The following is a 20,644-nucleotide window of genomic DNA, read 5'->3' on the forward strand; positions in this document are numbered from 1 at the left end:
GCTGATACCATCAGAAAAATGCCATCTACAAGAGAAGCAATGAAAAGACTAAGCTATCCATGGGGACTACCTCTATAACTTGAACTCTGCACTGGATTTCTTTCATCCTTGGAGCAAGCACCTTTGGCAAGCATACAAGAGATACACAAAATAAATTTAAAAGGCTTTACTTAGGGATAGGCACCACTAGGTAGGAGAATGGAGAAAGGCCTTGAGTAAGGTTACACTTGATAGAACCTTGAAGGTAAAGTTTCCAAAAGAGGAATGAAAGGAGGGATAACAAGTCAAGCATGAGTAATAGCTTGTACAAAGACATATAAGCAAGGATATAATGCCATGCATGAAGAACAGCACATTGGTCAGCTTGATTGGGGTATAGAAAGTTTAAGTAATCCTGTAAACAAATCAGATAAATTGTTAATCTGAACTACTAGAGTAAATTTCCACAGAAGTATCTCCAAATAAAATTGAAAATGACAAGTAAAACCAAAAGAAATCAGTTAATCAATGAATAAATAAATGAAAATACCTTCCCAAATACTATAGGAAGAATAGAAATATTATATTTCTAAAATAAACCTTTGCTTATAAAAAAAATCTAACATTGGTCAGTTAAAGGTTTCAATATTCTTTCTAAGCACAGACTATTTGCCTCCCAAGTGAGGGGAAGAATCGATAACAAAGTTCATTATCTTGATTTTATTGGTTTTATGATTTTTTTTGTTAAATTTGACAAGACATTTCACCTCATCAGACTTCAAAGTTATTGAATGTGATGTTTACTTTGAAATGTAGCATTATAAAAGATATTTGATAAAGTATTTAGTTAGAAAATAATTAGATTTTGGAATTCAGAAATTATGCTTTGATAGAGTCATGACTTCATTGGTATTTGTACTCTTTCTACTGCTAAAAGTTGCAAATGATCCTCTGGTATTCTTGTTGATGCTTTCACATAAATCCTCCACAGAGGATTTAGACAATTTCCTGCAAGCTTTCCTCTTATCCTTTTGGTTTCTCATGGATTATTGCTTGGGCTATTTCTCAGTCTCAGTGTACTATTTCTCTGTGTTCTTTCTGGTCTTACTTATTATCAACAATGTGTTTTATTTATGACTTCATACGATGGAAGTCATAGTTGGTAACATGTTACAGCCTTCTTATAACCAAAGAAGCTTAGAATCTGAGTGTTGGAAAAGACTTCAGAGTTCATTCAATTGTTGAAAAGTGGTCATTAAGCTTCTAGGAGGCATCAATTGAGCTACTTGAACATTTTTTTTTTGCAGGGCAATGGGGGTTAAGTGACTTGCTCAGGGTCACACAGCTGGTAAGTGTCAAGTGTCTGAGGCCGTATTTGAACTCAGGTACTCCTGAAACCAGGGCTGGTGCTTTATCCACTGTGCCACCTAGCTGCCCCCTTGAACATTTCTTAAACCCAAGTCACTCTGGCTTTCACTAATTGGCCAACAATATTTTTCTCATTGTTTGTCCTTCATTCTCAAAAAGGATCATTACATCAGTGTGATGTCATGACTTGCAGTGATTGGATTTAAGTGAAGGAGGGTTGGCAAGATCACCAAACTCACTCTCTCCTCCACAGTCATGTGGGTCCAGTGGCCCAATATAATCAGAATGACTAGAGATTGGAGCAGCTAGGTGGCACAGTGAATAGAGCACCAGCCCTGGATTCAGGAGGACCTGAGTTCAAATCTGGTCTCAGACACTTAACACTTACTAGCTGTGTGACCCTGGGCAAGTCACTTAACCCCAACTGCCTCACTAAAAACAAAACAAAACAAAACAAAAAAAAGAATGACTAGAGATGACCCCAGCAGTTTTAAGCAATTGCATTTGAGTGACTTACCCAGGGTTACACAGCTCGTAAATGTTTGAGTTGAGATTTGAATGCAGGTCCTTCCAATTTTAGGGCCAGTGTTCTATCCACTGTGCCACTAATAGGTCCCAGTACAAGCCTCACTTCATCAATGTTTGGAATTCAATGGTGCAAAAATGAGTGTAAATAACAATTGCTTCTCTTTTGGACAGAAACCCTGAGGGGCTTGCCTTCCCAGATTGATTTTTTTTTATTAGGTAAAAGTGTCCATTTTTGCCTCCTTTTTTACCTAGCCTTAATCACAGAATGGGTGTTGCCTCAGGCAAACTGAGACCTGGGAAAGACCTTAGCTTAAAAAGGCCAAGGATTTCCCACTACATCCCTGGCCATCTCCAGTCAGAGTGTGTGTGTGTGTGTGTGTGTGTGTGTGAGACACACTGAGAGAAAAAGATAGAGAAAGAGATTGAGAGACAGAGAGAGAGAGGGAGGGAAGGAGGAAGGGATGATGTCATTTGATCTTCTGGAGAAGGAAGAACAAGCAACAACAACAAGGAGACATGTGAGGCAGACCTGAGAACTTCTGGACACAAGTCATGCTCTAGCTTTTGCTTGAAGATATCCAATGCGGGAGAACTTACTATCTATGAAGACATATTATTATCATTAGAAACATCTTGAATTATTAGAAAGGGGTTTGTGTTCATTTGTTTTAGGTTTGTGGGTGTTTTTTTTCCTGACAGAATAAATCTCAGTCTTTTCTACCTTCCATTCATTCCCTTATGGGGCCAAGCAGAATGAGTACACTGCTTTTTACTATAAGACAACCCTTCCATCCTTGAAGATAGTTATCATTCCTTTCCTCTACCCCTTAAATATTCTCTTCCAAAGGCTAAACAAGTTCATTCCCTTCACTAGTTCCTTAAAAGGCATAGTTCTCTGTATTGTCACGATTTGAGTCTTCCTATTCAGTACATATTCCAGTTTGTCTTGTTAAATGTAGTGACCAAATCTAAGTATACAACTCCTGATGGGGTCTCATAAGGCCAGAGAACTTTGAAAAAAACTGTTAGTGCAAGAGAAAAACAAAACTTTTTAGTAAAGAAAAAGTCTTAACTGCTTAGTTTTTTGTTTTTTAGTCGATGTTCAATCAATATCAGTTCTTATTCTGGGAGTGGATAGTATGCTTCATCATTAGTCCTTTGGGATTATCTTGGATCATTGTATTTTTGAGAGTAGTTAAGTCATTCACAATTGCTCATAGAACAATACTGAGGTCACTGTGCACAATGTCCTCACAGTTCTGCTTATTTCACTATACATCAATGAGACTTTCCAGGTTTTTCTGGAATCATCCTGCTTGTCATTTCTTTTGCACAATAATATTCCATTACAATCATATACCTAGGCTTCTTCAGCCATTCCTCAATTGATGGACATTCCCTTGATTCCCAAATTCTTAGCCACCACAAAGAGTTGCTATAAATATTTTTTGTACAATTTCCCCCCTTTTCTCTTTTTTACAATTACTATTAACTGTTTCCCTTCATCCTATTCCCTTCCCCATGATATTTACTCTATTATCTTATCTTCTTTCACCCTATCCCTCTTCAAAAGGGATTTGCTTCTGACTACCCCCTCCCCTAATCTGCCCTCCTTTCTTTTGCCTCTCTCTCTTTATCCCCTTAGCCTCCTATTTTCCTGCAGGGTTAAATAGATTACTTACCCCGAGTGTGTATATAATTCTCTTCTTGAGCCAATTCTTATGAGATTAAGGTCTTTGAGCCAATTCTGATGAGTGGTAGGCTCATTTACTGCCCAGATTAAATAGATTGCTCCACCAATTAGGGGGGCGGGGTGTTACTCCCTCCTTGAGCCAACTCTGATGAGATTAAGGACTTTGAGCCTATTCTGATGAATGTAAAGTTCATTTACTGCCCTGCTCCTCCCCCATCTCCACTCCACTCCATAAGTCCTTTCCTGTTTCTTTCATGTGGGATTTTACCCCATGCTAACTCTCCCCTTCCCCCTCCCGCAGTGCATTCCTCTCACTCCTCAATTTTACCTTAAAGATGTCATCATGGGGCAGCTAGGTGACACAGTGGACAAAGCACCCACCATGTACCCAGGAGGACCCCAGCTCCAATCTGGCCTCAGACACAAGCCAGTCACCCACAGCACAGCACAACCCCAGGCATGTCACCTAACTCCAACTTTTTATTGTTCTCTAGGGTCTTGTATTTGAAAGTCAAATTTTCCATTCATATAAGGCCTTTTCATCATGAATGCCTGAGAGTCTTCTTTTTCATTGAATTCCCATTTTTTCCTCTGAAAGATTATTCACAGTTTTGCTGAATAGGTGATTTTTTTGTTGTAATCCCAATTCCTTTGTCCTCTGAAACATCATATTCCATGCCCTCCAGTCCTTTCATGTAGAAGCTGCTAGATCTTGTACTATCCTGACTGGGGCTCCACAGTACTTGAATTCTTTCTTTTTGGCAGTTTGAAACATTTTCTCCTTGACCTGAGAGTTCTGTAATTTGGGTATAATATTCCTAGGAGTTTTCTTTTTGGGATCTCTTTCAGGAGGTGATCAGTGGATTCTTTCAATTTCTATTTTACCTTCTGCTTCTGGAATATCATAGAAATTTTCCCTGACAATTTCTTGGAAGATGATGTCTAAGCTATTTCTGTGATCATGGTTTTCAGGTAGACCAATAATTTTCAAATTATCTCTCCTGGATCTATTTTTCAGGTCAGCAGTTTTTCCAAGAAGATATTTCACATTGACCTCTATTTTTTTATTCATTTGGATTTGCTTTATTGTACCTTGGTTTCTCATGAAGTCACTAGCTTCTATTTGTTCAATCCTAATTCTTAGGCAATTATATTCATAAGAGTGCTTTTGTATCCCCTTTTCCATTTGGCTTTTCATGCTGGTGACTTTTTTCTCATGTCTTTCCTGAATTACCCTCATTTCTCTTTCCATTTTTTCCTCTACTTCTCTAATGTTATCTTCAAAATCCTTTTGGAGTACCTCTATGGTCTGAGACCAATTTCTATTTTTCTTGGTAGTTTTAAATATAGGGGCACTGATGTTGCCATCCTCCTGTGAGGGTCCATCTCAATTTTCCTTGTTACTAAAGAAACTTTCTATGGTCCTCACCTTTCTCTGTCTGCTCATCTTGCCTTTCTTTTACTTGTCTTTCAGCTCCTTAAAGTGGGGAACTGTTTATAGGCTGTACTGTCCCAAGCTTAAGGAGGTCCCAGGTGATATGATTTAAGGAGGGGAAGGTTTTTCTCTTCCCTAGCCTGTTCCTGGTCTTTAGATAACCCCAGGCCAACTTTCTATGCATCCAGACAGCAAAACTTTGTGTGCTGTGGTTGTCAGCTTTGACAAGCCTGCGCACTTCCCCCACCTGAGCCAAGCCTACCTCCTAGCTCCCAGCAGGGGTGAAAAACCCAAGTTCTTCCTTAGCACCAGCAGAGATGCCTGTCATCACCCCATTCCAAGGGCTCAGCCCTCTCACCATACCATGAGCTTAGTTCCAGATGACACTGGTTGCTACAGCTGATTCAGAGGCTCTGGGGGTCTCTTTCTCTGGCAAGGACTTTCTGGGACCAGATCTGTGTCAGTGTGACTGTGGGGTTGGGGTCTACTCCTGTCTCCACACAGTAGCTCCCTCCTTCTGACCTTCTAAGCCATCCTTGGTTAGAAAATGACCTCAGTGGGTTCTTCTGTGGATTTTGCTCCTCCAGGAATTGTCCTACGGCATTATTTGTAGGTTATTTGGAACAATCATGTCATGAGTTCAAGAGCTCACTCTTAACTTATTAGTTCTTATGCTTCTAAATTTGGCCTAAGATGGCATTCACTTTTGTGTCTCTCATGATATACTATTGACTCACATTTAGTAAAGTAAAATCCTCAAATGTCCCATTAATAAAATGTTGTCTAGCTGTATGACATTGACACTGTGCTTGAGAAGCTAATTTTTAAATATTTCTATTAACATCTAATATCTAATCATCATCAACACCTTCTCAATTTCCTCAGTTGCCTCTCCCATCTGTTCACAGGGTTGGAGTTCATGGAGGAGGCTAAAAGGGTTAATGGATAACCTATCAACTGTAGCTAAAAGAGGTTAACAGATAACCTAAGATCAAGAGTACCTAACAAGGTTAACAGAGAAACTAAGGTTTATATTATAATCAAAAGAAACCATCCAACAATACCATCAACAGGAACAGTAACTAGAGACCATTAACCATTAATAGTCATTAATATTCCTAGATGACAGAACACCTAGAAACCAGATATCAAGTAAAGACATATCAAAAACACAGAGAACCTCTGGGTCTGACAAGTTTAAGCATGCCATTAGGAACATATGCAGAAAGGACCAAATGTGTCCTTAGGTTCACCTTATAGCATGTAAACCTCAAAAACATACCTCTAAGGAAAAATGTACCTACCTAGGAGGTTGTCTTAGGACCCCAGGAAGTCCAAATAAGGATAAGACCTCCCATGTAAATCCTTAAGAAGGAGATTAAGATAATGAGGAGATAACCTGCTTTTTCTCACTAAAAATATAACCATCTTCCATCTCCCAACCTGAGCCTCCTTTTGGGTGCTATGTGGTCATCACAGTATTTTAATAAAACTTAGGAAACTGTATCACTGAGTCTTGTAATTTTTTGTGATGCCTCATGATCAATTTGAACAATTAAATCCATCCTATATCAGAGGGAGAAGCAATAAACTTTTCCCCAAACCTTCCTTCTTCCCAAATCTCAGACCTTTTCAAATAACTCTCCATTTTCCATCAGTATCTTGGCTATGTTTCTACACCATGGAATGTTATGCCTCCTCTCTGGGTAAGTTTTGGTGGTCCCCACCCCTGCATTTCCAGCTTTTTTTTTTTTTGTATTATCGTCTCCCATTAGATACTCATTAATGACTTTTTCTCCTCATACTGCTCTTTCCATTCTATTTTATTCTCCAAATCCTCAGCATGATACAGTTTCTGGAGTATGAAATTTAAACTCCCTCCTTTATCCCATTTCTATCTTTCACTGTCCTCCCAGTAATTCTTACTATGCTACATTCTTAGAAGTATCAATTCATGAGGGAAGCCATGTTGAATGAGAGGAGAGTTGTATGGTGGGAGTAAACCTGTGTCCTTAGTTATGAAGCTAAGTCTTATTCCCTGTGCTGATTGTGGTCATTCACAATTCTTAAGGTCATAAGAATTTATCTTTGGTTTTATGTTCCTCCTATTATTCTAGGAGCCCTTGGGGAATTACACCTCCTCTCCTTTGAGTTCTAGAAATTACCCCTTTGGGGAAAAATGTTGTCACCTAATATTCAAATTCCCCAAAGAAGAAATCCATTATAAGGACCTCCTTCTTACCACAGATTTATACTTTCTTCCCCATTTCTTTAGGAAAACTATTTCATTTCTCCTTCCATATTGATCAACCAACCCCATACGTCTTTTAAACCATAGTTTTATCCTATTTTTCCATAGCTCCAATTCGTATTGAGAATCTAAATCAATTATTATTATTATTACACTAGTTACTTACAGACTTTGTAGGGGCACATAACCAGTTTCTGTTTATAACTCCCATTTCCCCATTCACACAACATCACAAAATTCTTCCATTAGGGGTTTTGTTTCATCTTTCTTTGTATTGAAATGTTTATTTTATGTGTAATGAACTTTTAAAATATCTTTACTTGTTTTTCCTTCTGTCTTTATGATTCTTGCTTTGGATTTTTTTGCTTTAGAAATACATTTATAACCAGCCTTTTCTTCTTGGATATTTTGTCTTTTGACCCTTTTCTCAGATTCCTGGTAGCCTGTTGCTAACTCTCTGGCCCTGTGCTATTTGATCACCATGTAATGTATAATTTTGCCCTTCACAGTCTTCTAAAGTTGGCTATCCCCAGACTGAAGTGGAAAGGTGAAAGGGTACAATGGAATCTCTATTGAAAGTAAACAGCTTAGGGAGCTAGGTGGTGCAGTGTATAAAGAACCGGCTCTAGATCCAGGAGGACCTGAGTTCAAAGCCGGCCTCAAACACTTGACAGTTACCAGCTGTGTGACACTGGGCAAGTCACTTAATCCCAATTGCCTCACCCTCCCCAACCCGCCCAAAAAAAAAAAAAGGGTTTACACTAGCTAGTCCTTTTTCTCTTAGACACAGAAGCCCCTTCCCCTTTAGCTAACTTGTTACTGCCAGATTTTTGACCTCCATATTGATAATCAATTATTCAATTAAGACCAGGATTTTTTCACAAACCCTGCAGGTTTTCAGTCTCTGAAGGACATTACTGATAATGAGATTGGATTAACTTTCTTAGCAAACCTGTTCAAACTATACCCAGGTGGGGAAGCCCATTTTGCTCTGCTCAGTTTTGGGTGGGTGATAAATTCTTTGATTAGATTGCGATTTAGAAGTGAATTCCCCCCAACCATTCATTATAATGCTTATTCCTCTCATTGTAAGATTCATTCTCCTCATTATTTGTGAACCAATAAGACCAAGGGCATATAAACTGTGAGCCTTTCACCATGATTCTTCTTTGTCATTCCAGAGCACCATTGACCTCTTTTATTAATAAAATGCTAGCATTATTAATAGAATGATTAATTACCAAGAAATCATGTCTCTTGAAAATTTTAAATGTCAAATGCGTCTCTGTCTTATATTCTTCACTAGGACAGCCTGATTCAATAAGGGGTAAGTCTGAGTGTTTTCCTTAGTTCTAACATGAAACCTAGTTACAAATTTGGCTGGATGGCCACAATTTGATTCTTCAATTTCCTATTCTAAGGAAAGAATACATGTCTAACTGTGGCCATTTTGCACAAAGGGTTAAAATATTTTGAGGGGAGATAGCATATGCAAACAAATTCTGTTATGGTATAAAACATCTAGTTTTTCCAATAAATCTTACAATTTAGATGAAATGGATGAATATATACAAATTTATAAATCGCCCAGATTAACAAAAGAGGAAATAAAATGATTAAATAATCCCATCATATAAAAAGAAATTGAAATTCTTACGGAAAAAATTCCCCAAACCAGATGGATTCACGAATGAATTCTACCAAACATTTAAAGAACAATTGATTTTAGTACTATCTAAACTATTTGGGAAAATAGGCAAAGAAGATGTTCTTCCACATTCCTTTTAAAACACAATTATGATGCTTCTATTTAAACCAGGAAGAACAAAAACAAAGGAGGAAAATCACATATCATTTTTCCTAATGAATATAGATGAAAAAATTAAAATAAAACATAAGCAATAAGATTATAGCAAAAGATCATATACAATGAGTAGGTAGAATTTATACCAGTAATGCAGGGTTACTTCAATATTAAGAAAACCATAAGCATAATTGACCATATAAATAACAACCAACAAAAATCATACGATTATCTCAATAGATGTAGATGTAGAAAAAGCTTTAGACAATTATAACAGCCATTCCTATTAAAAACCTTTGAAAACATAGAAATAAATGGAGCATTCCTAAAAATGATAATAGTATGTATCTAAAATGATCAGCAGGAGGAAACTAGGTGGTGCAATGGATAAGGCACCAGCCCTGGATTCAGGAGGACCTGAGTTTAAATCCAGCTTCAGACACTTGACACTAGCTGTGTGACCCTGGGCAAGTCACTTAACCCTCATTTCCCCACAAAATAATAATAATAATAATAATGTGATCTACAAGCATTATCAATATTGTACTAGAAATGCTAGCTATAGTAATTAGAGAAGAAAAAGAATTTGAAAGAATTAGAATATGCATTGAAGAAACAAAATGATCACTCTTTGCAGGTGATATTACGGCATACTTAGAGAATCCTTGAAAAGTAACTTTAAACAAATAGTTGAAATAATTAACAACTTCAGCAAAGTTTCAGGATATAAAAAAAACCTACATAATTCATCAGCATTTCTATATATTGTCATTAAAGTCCAGCAGCAAGAGATAGAGAAATTCCATTTAAAATTCCTGTACATCACTTACTAGCTGTGTGACCTTCGGGAAGTCACTTAACCCTCAATGCCCAATAAAAAAATAAAATAAAATATCTTTATACAATGTAAAATTCTTGGAAGTCTACCTGCCAAGACAAATCCATGAAATATATGAACACAACTACAAAACACTTCACACAAATAAACTCAGATCTGAACAACTGGAAAAATATTATTGCTCATGGGTAGGCCAAATCAATCTAATAAAAATGAAAATTATGCCTAAAGTAATTTACTTATTCAGTGCCATAACAATCAAAGTACCAAAAATATTTTATACAGCTAGAAAAAACAAACAAACAAAAAAGTCTGGAAGAATAAAAGTTCAAGAACATCAACAGAATTAAAAAAAAAAAAAGCAAAGCAAGGTGACTTAGTCATACCAGGTCTCAAAGTGTATTACATAGCAGTAATCATCAGAACATTCTGGTACCAGCTAAAAAATACAGTGGTGGATTAGTAGAATATATTAGGCTCATAATACACAGTGGTAAATGGCTATAGTAATCTAGTGTTTGATAAACACAAAGTTCCAGTATTTGGAGACAAGAACTCATTATTTGACAAAAATTTCAGTGAAAATTATTTGGCAGAACCTAGGCATAGACCATTATGTCACAATATACACCAAGATAACGTTAAAATAGGAACATGATTTAAACACAAAGGATGATATCATAAGCAAATTAGGTGATCATGGACTACTTTACCTGTCAGATTTATGGGAAAAGGAAGAATTTATGACCAAACAAGAGATAGAGAACATTACAGGATAATTTTGATTACATCAAATTTAAAGGGTTTGTACAAACAAAACTAATACAGCCAAGACTAGCAGGAAAGCAAAAAACCGAGAATGGGGGTAATTTGACAGCATGTCACTGATAAAGGCCTCTTTTCCCAAATATATAGAGAACTGATTTAAATTTATGAGAATATAAGTCATTCCCTAATTGATAAATGGTCAAAGGATATGAGCAGGCAGTTTGCTGATAAAGAAATAGAAGTCAAATCTGTCTATAGTAATATTAAAAAAAATTCTCAATAATTTTTGATTAGAGAAGCACAAATTAAAACAACTCTAAGGTACCACCTCATACCTATCCAAATGGCTAATATGACAAAGGAAAATAACATATAGCAGGTGAGGAGGGAAAATTGGGACACTATTGCACTGTTGGTGGAATTATGAACTATTCTAACCATTCTGACCTATGTCCAAAGGCCTATAAAACTGCATATCTTTTGACCCAGCAGCACCACAACTAGATCTGTATCTCAAAGACATTTCTTTTAAATGAAAAGGACCTATTTGTACAAAAATATTTACAGCAACTCTTTTTGTGGTGGCAAAAATTTGGAAATCGAGGGGATGTTCATCAATTGTGGAATGGCTGAAAAGGTTGTGCTATATAATTGTAATGAAATACAATTATGCTATAGGAAATTAAAGGCAGGATACTTTCAGAAAACATGGAAAGACCTACATGAACTGATACAAAGTGAAGTGAGCAGAATCAAGAGGACATTTTATATAGTAACAAACAATAGTATACAATGATCAATTGAGAATGACAGCTATTCTCAGCAATACTATGATCTAAGACAATTCCAAAAAACTCTTGGTGACAAATGTCCACATCCAGAAAAATAACTGATAGAGTCTGAATGCAGATTGAAGCATACTACTTTTCATTTATTTTTTTGTTTTTTTCACAAGAAAATTAATATGGAAATCTGGTTTGCATGACTGCACATGTATTACCTATAACAAATTGCTTGCTGTTTCAGGGAAGGGAATAGAAGAGGGAAAATGGGATGGAATTTGGAACTCAAAAATGTTTTTTAAATATTAAAATCTTTTTACATGTAATTGGAAAAAATAAAACATTCTATTAAAACATCACATTTTAAATGCCTCACTTTTATGAGCAAACACAATATTTCAGACTGGTGGCAAGCCTAAAGACAGCTGAGATAATGGAGAACCAACCACTAAGGAAACAACACAGGCAGATTTCAAAGATAGAAATGAAAGTGACACTCAATCTAGTACTTAGGCAATTCATTCATAATGTGGCTCTAATCAATACACAAGAGAAAAATCAAATCAAGAAGTCCTTTAATGAGGCTATGGGCATAAACATCTCTCACAAGCTGAGTCCAGATTGAAAGTCTATAATTTCTTGAGAGTCTTTATATTTACCTCTGAGACTTGGAACTACCAGATATGACTGTGAAAAAACTAATGCCATCTTAGGCTGCCTATTGTTTAGGAAAAAGTCATGATTGCCTCATACCCTATCCTAGTCAGACCATATATGGACTATGGTGTTCACTTCTGGCCACCACATTCTACAAAGGACATCAATTCTAGGAAGCACATGAGAATCTAAAGGAAGTCAACCAAGATGGTGAAAGAACTCTAGAATAATGCCATGTAAGTATGCATTTAAAGAACTGTGAAGTTTTGGCCTGGGGAGGTTTTAGAGGGAACATGATCACTGTTTTCAAATATTTAAAAGAGTATCCTATAGAAGAAGTATTGCTCTGTTTCACTCCACAGGATCAAACTAGAGAAAATGGGTGGATGGTACAAAGAGATATATTTGGACTTGTGGTAAGGAAAATTCTCAAACAATGAGAGCTATTACAAGATACATAGGACTGCCTTGAGCAAGAGCAGGTTTTCCCTTATGGAATGTCTTCAAGCAAAGGCTGAATGACCACTTATCAATTAAAGTATGATGTAGCAGAACATCTTGTTCTTGGACCAGTTAGATAAGATGGTCTCTAGTGTCCCTTCCAGTTCTGAGATTACATGATTCTGTGATTTCACCTCTTCTGAGCAGAGCACACATGGATAAATGGCTAAGAACAGGATGTCCAGGTAACTGTTGTATAGTGAGTGGAAGTGGAGCTGGCAATCACAAGCAGAATTCAGTGGAGTGTGTTCTCAAACAATGGGATAAGACTGTGGAAGACTGCAAAAGCATAGCAGTGAACACATGAACTTGAACCATAATTCTAAGGAAAGGAGTGGATGTTCTTGAATAAAAAAAAAAAGAGAAACAAATAAAAACAAGCCTTTTCTGAAACTAATTTCTGAGCGGTTGTAGTGCCTTAGTGATACACAGAATAGTAATTCCTGGACACCCAGATTGTAATCACCATCAGTCACACTTTCCACAAAATATAATGCCAGTGTTAGGCACAGGGAATCTCAAAACAATAACACTTACTAGCTTATACTTTTCTACTTTTATTTAGAACATCACTACTCTGTCTTTTTTTCAGTGCTAATTATGACCTGAATGCATATGCAGATTTGATTAATTTTTATTAAGCACCTACTTTGTAAGAATTATTGGGCTAAGCACTGGGAAAGATTTTTTTTTCAAAAAAAGTTTAGATGAGACAAGGTCAATGGCTGTGGACTTGCATTTTAAACATTCTAAGTTATGAGAGAGAAATCTGTAAAGATGGAATGGAGAAAGCAGAAAACTGGGGAAAAATTTTTTCAACAAGTATCTCTATTAAAGGCCTCATTTCTCAAATATATAGAGAACTAAGTCAAATTTCTTTAACTTCAAGCCATTCCCCACCTGATAAATGGTCAAAGGATAGGAACAGGCGGCTTTCAGACAGAGAAGTCAAAACTATTATAATCATATAAAAAATGCTCTAAATCACTACTCATTAGGGAAATGCAAAGTAAAACAATTGATGTACCACCTCACACCTATCAGATTGACTCATAAGACAAAAAAGTAAAATGATAAATGTTGGATTCATTTTGGTCATATTAAGAATGCACTTGTTATGTAACCCAACTCTTGCAAATAGCTGGGTATAAGAAATGATTCTATCAAACACAGGACCATTATATACTGGTTGATACTTTAGGTATTTACCTTTTGTTATTTAGATCTTCCCAGAGATCAAAAAAGGGACATTAATTTGAAATGCTGAGAAAAATAAAGTGGGCAGCACTGAGTAGCAATTATAATACTACCCAGTAAAAGGGATTAGGGATCAACACTGTATCTGTCATAATGATTGACTCTGGACTGTCATTGTTAAAGAGCTAGAGTCCATGCCCTTGAAAAGTTTATATTCTAAGTTCTTATATGTCTTTTTTGGTGAGGCAATTGGGGTTAAGTGACTTTCCCAGGAAAATTGAAAGACTAAAATACATTGTTTGTGGAGTTGTAAACCAATCCATCCATTCTGGAGAATGTGGGGACCAATTTTTAATTGGGGAGTGCTAGCTAAGCAGCTCACCGCAATATTGGGGCAAGGAAGGAGACCCGGCAGAGCCACCCTCAAAACAGAACAAGATTTATATATATATAAAACCTATATCAGATTACCTAGACAGCAGTCTAGGGGAAGGGGGAGGGAGGGGAGGGAGAAAACTCTGAAATTGGAAAGCTTGTATAAACAAAAGTTGAGAACTATCTTTATACATATATATATATATATATATATATATATATAATGGGAAAAAATAAAATACTTTATTAATTTATTAATTAAAAAACCACACAAACAGGATCAGTAGGATCAAGGGAAAGGAAATAAAATGGGAAAAGGGAAATTATAATACCTGAAAAAATACCACCCCCCAAGAATCAGCTGAAAATACGCAGCCCAATGCCTGTCATTTTCCAGCTTCCACCTAGAATGCCCAATTCTCCTCCCCCAATGGGATGGCCACTCTGACAGTCACATGACTGCCCTCACTAGGCTTCCAATCATTATAATTTTGCCAGGCCCATGTAGGCGTCAGCGAGTGGTGATGACATGAGGTGCCAGAGCCCTGGCAAGGGCTACAATCAGTGGGTAGAACACCATGGGGTTTGTAGAGCCCCAGGCCAGTGCACAACGAGGCATAAAAACCTCAAATAACAATTCTTTACAAGAACAACTTGGAATTATGACCAAAGGGCTATAAAACTGTGTATACCCTTGACCCACAAATGCAGCTGCTAGATTGATATCCCAAAGACATCCCAAGAAAGTGAAAAAGACCTAATTATACAAAATATTTATTGCAGCTCTTTTTGTACTGGCTAAGAATTAGAAAACAGGGGCAGCTAGATTGCACAGTGGTTAAAGCACTGGTCCTAGATTCAGAAGAACCTCAGTTCAAATCTGACCTCAGACACTTGAAATTTACTAGCTGTGTGACCCTGGACAAGTCACTTAATCCTCATTGCCCTACCAAAAAAAATTAGAAAACAAAGGAATGCCCATGAATTGGAGAATGGCTAAATAAGCCATGGTTTATGAAGGTGATGGAATATTATTGTGCTATAAGAAATGACAAACAGGATGATTTCAGAAAGGCCTAGGAAGACTTATATGAACTGATGTATTGTGAAGTGACCATAACCAGGAGAAGATTGTACACAGTAATAGCAATGTGTTCAATGGTGAAAGACTTAACTATTAGCAGCAATACAATGATTCAAGAGAATCCCAAAGGACTAATTATGAAGCAGCTTATCCACTTCCAAAGAAAGCACTGATATTGATTGAACACAGACTGAAGCATGCTATTTTTCGCTTTCTTTATTTTCTTTTTATTCTAGTTTTCTTATACAAAATGACTAATATGGTAGCGTTTTACATAATTGCACATGTGTAACCTGTATCTGATTGCTTATCACCTCAGGTAAAGGGGAGGGGAGAGAGGGATAGAATTTGGAACTCAAAACTTTAAATAAAAATTTTTATTAAAAAATTGAATAGAGCCAAACTATTGATTGCCCTGAATATTAGGCTAAGGATTTTGGGCTCAAAATAGTTGGCAATAGGGAGTCGGACTACTCAAGAGTTTTGAAAAAAAGGTATGAAATGATCAGATCTACATAAGAAAGATACATCTGAATTTCTGGAATAACTTGGCAATAATTATCACATCTCTGCCACTTAAAACCATACATGCTTTTGGAAACACTAATGGTTTTCCTGTGGCCTTGACTAGACCTCATCTTGTACATAATTTCTTATTGCTTTAAAGATAATTTTGAGGAAAGACAGTAGGCCTCTCTGTGTGGCTAAAACACAACACAACAAATATCAATAGTGATTCATTGCTAAATAAATGAATGAGAGGACAATATGGTTGTTGAATTTTTTTTTTCAGCTACACTCCTACTCAAGAAAACAAAGGTGTTAACAATAGCATATTTGCAAAGAAAATACAATAACATTAAGGGAAATCACTTAATTAATATTCTAAATGTCTGCTCATCAGAATACAAATAAATAGTTTTGCTGTTCAAATCCCATTACAACAAATATTTCTATAAGACTAAATAATATGCCCAATTTCCCACCCCAATAGCCTAGTGACTTTAAGCAATATTAAATGAACGGTGAATTTCTGGTACAGAAAAACAGTCTGCCTGGTCCCTTGTCTTTTTGTGATGATTTGACCTGTCCAATGTGCTTTTTTCTTATACTTCTTACAGTGAAGGAGATGCATGGCATGGTCATGTTTTCTCAAACTCTATTACTAGTATTTTCCCACCAGGATTCTGGCAGCTATAACAAGAAGGAAATTATTTATTAGAAGAAAACAAAAGAAAACAAGGATATGAGAAAGAACACTGAGCTATAACTGTGTGAGAAAGTTACACTTTATCTCCCAAAGCACAGCTTGAATGGACAATATTACATAATTATCTCCCTTAGACTTCTCCCCTGGCTCCCATAAGACAACTCCTAGTTTAAATGCAAACATTTAATTTGAGGTATTACTAAATTATTTTCTTCTTATATCGTGCATGGCATTAGACTTAAAGTAAAAAATAACACTTGCTAGGCATCTTAATCTAAGTATCTACTATCTCTTAATGTGTCAAATGAATATGATATAACATACTATTAGCATGAAAAACTGTAAGTTGCCTTCTCCTCAAACTGCTGATGATTATCATAATTATTCTTTACTAAAGCAGCACAGTTGCAAGACTAGACTGAAGTCTCTTGGTTTAACTTTATCCCTCAATTACTCCATTAGGAAAACAGAAAATAATGTACTCTTCACTATCAACATACCATAAAGAAATTGGAAGATAATTAACAAGTTTACCCATGGAATGCTTTTTGAACCCTAAGAAGTATTAGAGTAAAACCACATTTGATTATTTTATGAATATTTTTTATTATCACTGTCATTACTTTTTGGCCCATACAACTTAGTCTCAGGGAGGTTACATTTCCCCAGATCCCTTCTCCCATCACTACATTCAGCAGACCTATTCCTTAACTGGCTATTCCTGGGATGAGAAAAATATCCAGATGATCAGTGGGAGCTGAGCTGTCCCTGGTGCAATAAACATGTGACATCGATAATCCTTGGTTTCAGCCTCCATCATCAATGCCCAAGAACATCCTGTAGCATTCAAGCCTTTTCTTGACTCTGATAGCATTAAGTGAACACTCTTGATAGTAAGTTGCTTGCAACCTCAGGAGGAAGAAAAAATGCATAGATAGTCAAGAATCAATACACAAGATGTATAGACCAAAATTATACCTCAATTAAGGGTATATATCCAGAATCATGTCATATTACATGTATAGACAGATAAATATACTTGTACACTCTAATGTCAAAAAAGGCAGAAGAGGGGCAGCTAGGTGGTGCAGTGGATAGAGCAACAGCCCTGGAGTCAGGAGTACCTGAGTTCAAATCCGGCCTCAGACACTTAATACTTACTAGCTGTGTGACCCTGGGTAAGTCACTTAACCCCAATTGCCTCACTAAAAAAAAATTAAAAATAAAAAAATAAACCCAAAAAAAAAAAAAATAAAAAAAGGCAGAAGAGACCTAGACTGGATTTCAGATGTCAAGGTCACTGGAGACATTCAAGGAAACCATGATTCAAATAAACCATCACCCTTACCTTAGTACACCTACTATGTGCAAAAGCTATTGTGTATAAATTCAAAACCATGGAACTTAAGACAGCTACAGTGGCCTTTCCTGTATAAGAAGAGTTAACTTAATTTCTTTTTTTAATAGTATTTAAGTTTTTTTTTGTACAGTTACATGTACAAAGCAAGTTTTCAACATTCATTTTTGTAAGATTTTCATTTCCAAATATTTCTCGCACTCTCCCTTCCCTCTCCCCTTCTGAAGCTAGCAAGCAATATGGTATAGGTCATACATTACAATCATATTAAACATGTTTTGACATTAGTTGTGTTGTAAGAGAAGAATGAGAACAAAATAAAACACTAGAAAGAAGAAACAGCAACAACAAAAAGTAGAAATAGTATGTTTCAATTTGTATTCAGACTCCATAATTATTGTTCTGGATGTGGAGAGTATTTTCAGTCATGAGTGTTTTGTCATTGTCTTAGATCATTGTCTTGCTGATGTTAAGGGCTAAAATTCTAGCTAGTCTGTCTAAAATATCTAATGAGTGGTCACCAATAAATTATAAGCTTTAGCAAGAATTAGACTTTTAAACATTTATTAAGGAGAATGAGAATTTGGTAAAGAGAGAAGAAAAGGCCGGGAGATAAGGAGAATTTGCAGGCTCTGGAATGGATGAACACAGTAACCTCCAAGTCTAATCTGTCCCACAACACAAAATTTGCCATTCCTGATTTCAAGGTGGGGACTTTGGATTCCCTTGTTTGTCTCTCAGATGAGTTGGGGAAACTTGATATCTTCACTGAAAGCCTTATAAAGAAGATGGCTCAGAGTGTAGTAGAAGTTATGGAAGATGCAAAGGGCAGAGTTCATGAGAACCTGTTGGCCAATGGAGTTGACTTAACTTCTTTTGTGACCCGCTTTGAATGGGACATGACCAAGTATCCTGCCAAGCAACCTCTTGTGGTCATTGTGGACACGTTAGCAAAGCAATTGGCACAAATAGAAACAGACCTGAAAACTCGAACAGCTGCCTACAGCACTCTGAAAAGAAACCTGGAGAATATGGAAAGGAGATCCTCAGGAAATCTCTTCACTCGGACATTAGTTGATATTGTGAACAAAGAAGATTTTGTGCTGGATTCAGAGTATCTCATCACTCTCCTGGTGATAGGTCCAAAGAGACCAAACTATTCACAGTGGCAAAAAAGATATGAATCTCTTTCAGACATGGTGGTACCTCGATCAACCAAACTGCTTGCTGAAGATGACGAAGGAGGCCTCTTTCCAGTCACAATGTTTCAGAGGGTGATCAATGATTTCAAAGTCAAAGCCAGAGAAAAGAAATTCATTGTCCGTGAATTTTTCTATGATGAAAAAGAAAATAAAACTGAAAGGGAAGAGATGACTAAATTGCTTTCTGAAAAGAAGCAACAGTATGGTCCCCTTTTGTGCTGGCTCAAGGTGAACTTCAGTGAAGCATTTATTGCCTGGATTCACATAAAGGGTTTGAGAGTATTTGTTGACTCTGTGCTAAGGTATGGACTACCGGTGAATTTCAGGCAGTGCTTTTACAACCCCACAAGAAGGCCACAAAACGTTTAAGAGAGGTTCTAAACTCAGTCTTCAAACACCTGGATGAAGTAGCAGCAGCAAGTATACTGGATGCTTCTGTGGATATTCCTGGATTACAACTAAATAACCAAGATTATTTTCCTTATGTCTACTTTCACATTGACCTTAGTCTTCTTGACTAGCTTTTTAAGAGTCCAGTGACCCTTGGTAACTCTAGAAAATAGCCTTATTTCACATCTCTATGTAATCAAATTTAATTGTAGATGCTGTTTTCTCTAAGTTAAGAGAAGTTTTACAAATTAGTTAACTTCAGAATAGAAATTACTTTTTAAAAAATGGCCTACTATTTAGAATGTTATAACAAAAATTACTCTCAAAAATTATTTATGGTTGTATTTAGTTTTTGTAAGTTACAATAAAGAAAAACTCCTAGAGTCTTTGAAAAAAAAACCTTTAAATTAAAGTTGAATTTGAAATTGGGGTGATACCCATCAATTGGGGAATCGTTGAACAAATTGTGGGATGAGATTATGATGGAACACTATTGTGCTATAAGAAATGATGAGCAGGATGCTATCAGAAAAACCTGGAAAGACTTGCATGAGCTGATGCAAAGTGAAATGTATGGTATGCAAAATAACAGCAATATTATAAGATGATCTACTGTGAATGACTTAGTTATTTTCAGCAATTCAATGATCCAAGACAACTCTGAAGGACTTATGAAAAATGAAATCCATCTCTAGAGAAAGAACTGATGGTATCTGAATACATACTGAAGCATAATATTTTTGTTAGTTCCTTTTTTTCTAAAGTTTTTTTGTCTGTTTTCTTTCATAACCTGACTAATGTAGAAATGTTTTGCATATCTAGACATGTATAACTTATATTGAATTGCTTAAATTCTTAAGAGGAGGTGGAGAGGGAGGGAAGAAGAGGATTTGGAATGCAAAGTTTTAGAAATTTATGTTAAAATTTGTTTTTACATATAATTTTGGGGGGAAAATAAAATTCTGTATATTATAAAAAACACTTTAAATTGTTATAAACATGCCAGTTATTACTCAGTGATTGTGACAATTTTTTTAGATGAGTTCATTTCAAACCAAGATGTTCTCTAGTATCATATGAACAAGGTTGTGCTCTGACATCTTGATTTATAAAATAATCTTAATCAAATCAATTGGTATAACAAGTCTTGAGTAAGACAAAGGTGTATTTTACAGAGGCCAAAGGGTTAAGTCAGCTGAGAGTTTCTGAATGAGTCCTGGAAAAG

General features: G+C 36.2%; 1 protein-coding gene across 1 annotated transcript in view; it reads left to right on the plus strand.

The window, feature by feature from the left end:
* Positions 1 to 19,597, plus strand: part of LOC122755171 (V-type proton ATPase subunit C 2-like) — a 193,562-nt gene extending 173,965 nt beyond the window's left edge. Inside the window, 3 exon segments of the mRNA XM_044003512.1 lie at positions 17,061 to 17,085; positions 18,432 to 19,351; positions 19,354 to 19,597. Coding sequence (XP_043859447.1) covers positions 17,061 to 17,085; positions 18,432 to 19,351; positions 19,354 to 19,550 — 1,142 coding nt within the window. The 3' untranslated portion in view covers positions 19,551 to 19,597.
* Positions 19,598 to 20,644: the final 1,047 nt, after the last annotated feature.

The sequence above is a fragment of the Dromiciops gliroides genome, chromosome 4 (genome assembly GCF_019393635.1).
Source record: "Dromiciops gliroides isolate mDroGli1 chromosome 4, mDroGli1.pri, whole genome shotgun sequence".
In the NCBI taxonomy this organism is placed as follows: Eukaryota; Metazoa; Chordata; class Mammalia; order Microbiotheria; family Microbiotheriidae; genus Dromiciops; species Dromiciops gliroides.